The sequence below is a fragment of the Montipora foliosa genome, chromosome 5 (genome assembly GCF_036669935.1).
Source record: "Montipora foliosa isolate CH-2021 chromosome 5, ASM3666993v2, whole genome shotgun sequence".
Classification (NCBI taxonomy): domain Eukaryota; kingdom Metazoa; phylum Cnidaria; class Anthozoa; order Scleractinia; family Acroporidae; genus Montipora; species Montipora foliosa.
In genome coordinates, this window is record NC_090873.1 from 27,634,419 (window position 1) to 27,641,918 (window position 7,500).

Consider the following 7,500-nt stretch of genomic DNA (forward strand, 5'->3'; position numbering starts at 1 on the left):
AACTACACGTACCTTTTTCTTTAAATTACCTTACATTGGTCCTTTTTCTTTTTTCACGCCATTTTGCCAAACGTTATTGTGATAATATTGATATTAAGTTGTTTTCTCATCCAAACATGTTCAGTGTGAAGGATCCTGTCCCTCTTGGGCTCCGTGCGGGTGTGGTATACAAGTGTCTGTGTGCGGGCTGTAGTGCCTGCTATGTCGGCGAAACTACCCGGCATTTTTCCACGCGCGTACGTGAGCACACTTTCAGTGACAGGACCTCGCACGTTTTTAAACATTTACAGAATTCTGAGCACTGCCGCACTTTGTACTCTAATGACTGTTTCAGCATCCTAGATCACGCTTCTACCACCTTGCAACTTAAGATAAAAGAAGCTATTCATATTCAATGGGAGAAACCTACACTTAATCATCAACTTTATCATGTTAATTTAAAACTTTCTTTGTAATTTTTTACATTGTCATGTTTCCTTTTGTTCTTATAGTTCATTAGCATTTTGGTTCACACTATAAATTCAACTCTGTACTTTGTAATTTAAACTGAAGATGACAGAGGTTTCTGTCGAAACATGTTTTTAAATTGAAAAAGTGTTGCAAATATCGGAAACAACGGACGCAGATGACTCGCGCAAGTTTTCTATTAATAGGTGAAGTATAGGTGTTCTCGATTAGTATAGTCATATACGTTCACCTTGGCACACTTTGACAGGTACTCATTAATGACGTCATTAATAAAAAACACCGCCCCTTTTGTATTTGAATGGGTTTTATTGACAGCTGATTGATTTGCATAATAACCCTAACCCTAAAAACCACACGGAGACACTTTTGTTGATTTTTGAAAAAAACTCAAAGAAGTTTACAAGTGGGACGTGTGCCGGGTCCTAGTGGCACACAATAACAAACTAAAAGTTTTCATGGGGACAACGGTCACCAGGACCCGGCACACGACCCACTTGTACACTTCTTTGACTTTGACTTTTTCAAAAATCAACAGTGTTTCCGTGTGGTTTTTAGGGTTACAGGGTTATTATGCAAATCAATCAGCGGTCAATCAAACCCATTCAAATTCAAAAAGGGCGGTGTTTTCTATCGATGACGTCATTTGATGAGTATCTGCCAAAATGTGTCAAAGTGAACGCATATGACTACTTCGATTGTCTAAAGCCACCATGTTATTTTACAATTTATCTTGCTGGGGAAGGCGGGGTCTAAATGGGACGGCTAAAGTATAAATTCAGTATAAATTCGTGGCGTAAACGTCGTTGTAACGGGCAGTATCGCAAGTACCTTTCAAATAGATCGGACTGGATCACCTAGGTTTAGAACCACATGATCTCGCGTGTCCATTCTAACTTTAGCGTGTGGAGCAAAACCTAAAGATGGAATTATAACTGTAAAATATCCCGCTCACTATTTCAGAGGAAGAGGTTAGAGATTGTCGTAGAGCGTCTGGAGTCCATTTACTTTGCTAAATACGGATATTTGTTTCCTCTAACAGGTAGGAAGGATTACATTCATGTGCTATAGGATTACATTGAGTGTTAAAACAGTCGAAGTATATATGGTCACGAAACAATCGAACTGTTGATTTATTAATAGTAATTACCTGTTTATAATATCTTTACTTTTTTAGATTCTAGTGTTTTATATTTCTTAGTTTCTAAGTTTTCAGATCAAAATTGTGGTTTTAGGGATAATTTGTAATGGTAATAAATTTATATAGCGCATTTTCTATTAACATATTCAAATGCGCTTTACAAGCAAGTGATCTATATGGGTGAGATCGGACATCAGCATATACAGGCGCCGCTGGCAGCCGCTATCAGTCCATTAGCGATCTCACCCAGCTCATCTCATGAATGAAGGGTGCTCCATGCTCTACTCTTTAGGAATAGTGTGTGGGTTCTTTTACGTCCCACATGATTATGAGCATTGAAGGGTTGTGAGACGGGGCCTACGGTTTATAGTCCTTATCCGAGAAGACTTGAAAGTCTTAACCATTTGCAGATGTAATTACAAAGGCAGCACTTTCTCCTCAGTTATTTTAAGACCCTGAGTGGTGGTTCGGCCCGAGTCGAACTCACGACCTCCCCCTATGGCAGCCCGATGCCGATTATTATTATTATCATTATTATTATCATTATCATTATCATTATCATTATCATTATCATTATCATGATACTTTTCAAGCGTTCAACGCCAGAAACGACACTTAAAATAAAAGTCACGCTGCTTTATGTCAAAACGCCCATTTTAATGATGCTTTCAAAATGTTAAAAAACTGAACCAACTAAGAAGCATCTGTCAAGAGAAACATGGCTTGATATAAAAGAGAGGTACACCTCAGAAAGTCGTAATTGATTCTAAATGTCACATTAGCAAACTCATAGAAGAAAATGATTTACTTTCGGTTCATTTGGTGGTCCTTAATAGGAGCAACTGTTCTAATCAGTTATGTCGTCTGCCGTTTCTGAATTAAAGTGAAATACCAAATGTGTCCATCTGGAGACATAACAGCACTTCCGTGTGCAACGCGATGTGCAGTCTTTCATAAAGTACCAATAAATAGCTTTTATTGGGAGTGAGTTTCAATGGATTTCCGTAAAACGGAAAACGAAAGAAATTACTTTGGCCGATCACAAAGGACACAATCATCCCTTGAAAGAATCAAAACAAGCGAAAAATGACTGTTATTAGTTTAGATTGGGTGGCAAAGGGGTGCGAATATTGTGCGCCTATCGCTTTGTCCAGTTATGCAAAACCAGTTCATTAAAATCCGGATAACCTTGGACTTTCAAGAGAAAACCGCCGTAAAAAGTCTTTCGCAGCAATGCGAAACTTGGAGCTCAAAGTTGTTAGGCTTTCGTACGTTTTCGTTTTCTCTGTGGAGGCCATGTGTTCTTTTTATTATTAATCTATGAGTGACTGTATTCTCTTTACACAAAATTTCTTTCTCTTACAGACGAAAGGAAACTGGATCGTGTTCTTCTTGAAATCGAGCGGAATCGGCAAATGGCCAACAAGGTTGCGGAAAGAACTTTCACAGCATCTCACAGTTCAGACAAAAACGTCCTTCCCACAGGTCCTCAGGTAGTGGAGCTCACAGCCGGCTATATTACAGCTCTTTCTTTTAAATTTGGAAGCTGTTGAACTAAGTATTTAACCATCCTTCTCTCTCTGGTTTAGCCATAGTTTGGAATATCTGAGGATGACAACACTACACCAAAACCACGCTGCGATATGTTACGCTAGGCAAGCCATACCACGCAACTCATTCGATGAATTACAATCCTATCCAGATATAGAAGCAACATTCATAGCATTTTTAAGCTCAGAGAACAGTATTGAAGGGGACCTACGCGCAGTCACCGTGCCTTTCACTTTTGATCAACATTGTTCTTACTTTCATAATGCTCACTTTGTACCTTATAGCGGACCAATTAACTGCTTACAGGACGCTAGCAAAAAAGAAGAGGGAGGTACCTCGTTTTCGAAGGCTTGCCTCTGAGGTCCAGTTTACATGTACGACTCGTGCCTACATGATATGACGTTTCTCGAGACTTGTAAATCAGACATATTAACTTAACAGTGCCTCGGTGGTCAAGATAACTTATGCTTTTTCTCAACGCCTTTTTCGACACTTTAAGCCATACAAAATATCCTGTTGATATGTACTTTTGTACTTTGACTTAATACAGGCTTGGGTCAGTAGAGGTATAAGTGTCGAAGAATGCCTTTTAACATACGAGGGAGCCAAGCTGTGCGATCTCTGCACACCTGAAAAACCATGGAAATATCACGGCGCCAGATACTTAATCCCATTTTCACCTGAGTTTCCTCATTTTGAGGTAATCACAGTGACACAGTATTTAACTTAAAGTTTTCCCCTTTTCTACTAAAAATTGTAAAATGTTTTTGTTATCTACTCAACTACACCGTTAAACCGGTGAAAACGAAAACTCGTTAAATATTACACAGATATACTTGTTATTTAGAGCAATGGATGAAAGTTACTAAAATATAAAGTTATCCAGATAACGAAATGGGATACAAACCAACATTAGAGTTTTTTGGATTATTCGACAAAGGAAAGTGCTGATATCCAGTACTATCACTGCACAACACCTAAAATAAAACAGTCTGAGGTGGAAAGAAGAGGCCAGATAACAACCAACGCCTGCTTTCTTAGAATTACGTTAAGGACAGTACGCCAAGAAGTGTAATTGAGGCCCCACCGGAGGGGGGGAGGGGAGGGGGGCGTTTTCAATGTTTCACATTGCTGTTGGAGATTTCAAGAAACTGGATGTCTTTTGTCGCGATTTCACTTTAACTGCTGTGGCTACTTTTTAGGCCATGTCGCCTGTCGGAAACTACCCTGGCAGAGCCTCTTAATTTGTTCACACACATTGTAGGTATTCATTCAAGAAACAGGGAATAGAAGGTTTCTGGGCATTGGCGCAGTCTGGGAGGACTATGGAGCCAGTCATTCCATGCCAGGATGGTCAAAAGGAACTGTCGGATATCATGTTGACGATGGAAAAATATTCTATGCTGAAAACCCAGACAAGGGAAAAGAAGTCGAAGGTAATATTTCACGGGCTTTCCTTGCAACTTATCAAACTAGCGCGTCGAGTCATGGGATTCGAACCCTGCATTGACACTTTCAGTCGAGTAAGACGGTCAATCACACCTAAACACAATAATATCATGGTAAGGAACGTTATAAAAGACATCAAGCTACTTTTCTAACTGATAAGTCTCTTAACTGTTTTATTTTGCACTGTTAATATACTTCAATCAAGGCCACCTTAGAGTTTGAAACAAAAGAACTACGCTAGAACAGTGCGATTGTTAGTGGTTGGGTGCAAACAATTTTGATTCGGTCAAATAACGTTTGAATTTCTTTAACGTTGACTTGAACAGCGCAACGAAGATGTCATAAAAATAATTTTATGCTCAATGCAAACGGACAACTCTTCAAGGTACAGCAGAAGTTGGCGAGAAGAGCAACGGGACACTTCGTGACGCTTATTAAAATCAGCCTACATCTAATTAGGGTCAATCCTGGACATACAGACAAAGCAACACTATATATAGCAAGAAAAAATATTTGAAACTTGCTCGAACCCAACGCAGGCGAATTAAGTGAAAGAAGCCATTTGCGCAGTCCCAAGTGTGTTTGTATTGATCTTTGCTTTGCTTTTGCTTGGTTTGCGGTTGGATATAGATGCCATGGCTTATTGTGGCGACCTGATCGGCTGTACCATCAGGTTCGAGAAGGAAACGGACGGTAAAGTGCCTGTGGTGTTCACACTAAATGGACGACGAATCACGGAAGATGAGATATGGATAGACTACACTCCGGGTGGGAAAGAAATGTACCCTTACATAGGCATGGGTCACCAAGGAATAAGAGTGTTGGCCAAGGTTTGTGCGATTAATTGAGCTCATTAAATACAATTTATTTGCTTAATTCTTGGACAGGAACAGCACTATGAGTCAGCTCTATCTAGTTTCCTAATTGTGGCACTTATTAGGAAACAATCGGTATAGGAGTAATCGTTGTCTTTTACTTAGTTGAAGACTCAGGAGTACAAAACGCAAAATTACTCAGATTTTTTACTTTGAAATAGATAGACAATAATAAACTTACAACTGCTAGAAAATAAGTACACAAACGAGTTAAGTCTCTGATAAGGGACTTGTTAAGTACTCATACCATTTCAAGTAAAACGATCAAACAAGTCAAACTCCGATAAAATACATGACATACAACTGACATCAAGGAATATCTCTTATTAGTATATACTAAAACAGTGGATAGCGTTGAACGCGCTCGCTGATTGGCTACTCAAACTCCGTATATCCATTGTTAGTATATACTAAAACAGTGGATAGCGTTGAACTCGCGCGCTGATTGGCTCGTCAAACTCCGGATATCCTGTGCTATTTACCTCCGAGCAACTCAGGAAAAAATGGCGTCCCGATTTGCATCCGTGACAAGTGAAGAAAACATCCAAATTAATTTTTTGTGGTGTATATTGTCTCACTGTTTTAGTATATACTAAAACAACTATTCACCTCGGTGTCGGTGGCTAGCGTTGGATATTTACCTCACCGCTTCGCGGCTCGGTAAATACATGATCCACCGGCTAGCCACCTCTACTTCGGTGAATAGTTGTTAACTATTCACCTCCAAGCAATTTGCGTGGAATTTGCGCCCGAAAATGTTGTAATTTTTGCAGGAATAAATAAGTTAAAATCATCTTTTGTGCTATATTAGGGCCGTTTATACCCGCGGCTAACATAAGATGCGAACACCCCGTTTAAATGGTACAAAATCGAAGTTCACGGCCTACTCCATCCGCAGCTAGCTCAAGCCGCGGCTTATCCTGGCCTAGGGGTTTTGGGCTGTGCTTATCTTGGCCGCGGCTTACCTTGGACGTGAAAGTATTCGTATAAATGTCCGCGGCTTGCTCAAGCCGTCAATGGCTCCTGCGCATGCGCTTGTTTTGTTATTATAGCCCAGATTTCCTCTTTTGCTGCCGTCCATTCGCCTGAGAAAATTAAAGATTCAGCGAAAAAATGAATGTGGAGTGCCCCGGAAGAGAAACAGTTTCTCAATATTTGTAGTGGTATTGAAATTGTTGAGCAACTTGATAATTGCGTCACTTCAGCCAGTGTAAGTTCTGCAGCACACCGCACGTGTTCGTCTACGACTTCACTGGATCGATACATGATTACGTGTAAAAATTTAGTTTGTTAATTTTTCTTCGCTTGTTTGCTTACTCGAGCTATTTATCTTGAATGTCGCAAGTCTTGCCTCACAATTAATTACCCCAAAACGAAGCATCAAAATAAATTACAAGTGAGACTATGATCCTCGCAGTTATGAACGCAATTTTTGCAATTGCATAAAGAAGCCTGAAAGATTCAGGACTTCAACGAGGTTTGAACCCGTGGCCTCGCGATACCGGTGCGACGCTATAACCAACTGAGCTATGAAGCCACTGACGTTGGGAGCTGGTCATTTGTGGGCTCCAATGTTCCCGTAAGGAATGAATCAACGATGAAATGATATATGAAATGAATCATATATGAACTGTGGATATGAAATCAAGTGAAGCTATGATCCTCGCAGTTATGAAGGCAATTTTTGCAATTGCGTAAAGAAGCCTGATACGATCATAATTGCGAGGATTTCATATCCGCAGTTCATATATGATTCATTTCATATATCATTTCATCGTTGATTCATTCCTCACGGGGACATTGGAACCCACAAATGACCAGCTCCCAACAAAGAAACTTACTAATCTTACTTATATGTTTCCGGTCACCCGTTAACCTGTGTGTAGAACGACGGCGGGAACGGCAACGAGAACGTTATCTCAAAGTATGAATTCCCGTTATTATAATCACTTCGAGACTATTCCAAGCTTTTTAACATGACAATGGTGTGGCAGTCCCTCAAGATTTAAACCGATATGA

At 40.0% G+C, this 7,500-nt stretch overlaps 1 protein-coding gene across 7 annotated transcripts in view; it reads left to right on the plus strand.

Moving 5' to 3' along the window:
- Positions 1 to 7,500, plus strand: part of LOC138003852 (uncharacterized) — a 52,357-nt gene that overhangs the window by 39,165 nt on the left and 5,692 nt on the right. For all 7 annotated transcript variants that reach the window (XM_068850122.1, XM_068850123.1, XM_068850124.1 and 4 more), the window contains 5 exons: positions 1,429 to 1,507; positions 2,972 to 3,099; positions 3,708 to 3,857; positions 4,422 to 4,593; positions 5,237 to 5,436. In XM_068850122.1, coding sequence (XP_068706223.1) covers positions 1,429 to 1,507; positions 2,972 to 3,099; positions 3,708 to 3,857; positions 4,422 to 4,593; positions 5,237 to 5,436 — 729 coding nt within the window. The remainder of the gene's footprint in view (positions 1 to 1,428; positions 1,508 to 2,971; positions 3,100 to 3,707; positions 3,858 to 4,421; positions 4,594 to 5,236; positions 5,437 to 7,500) is intronic.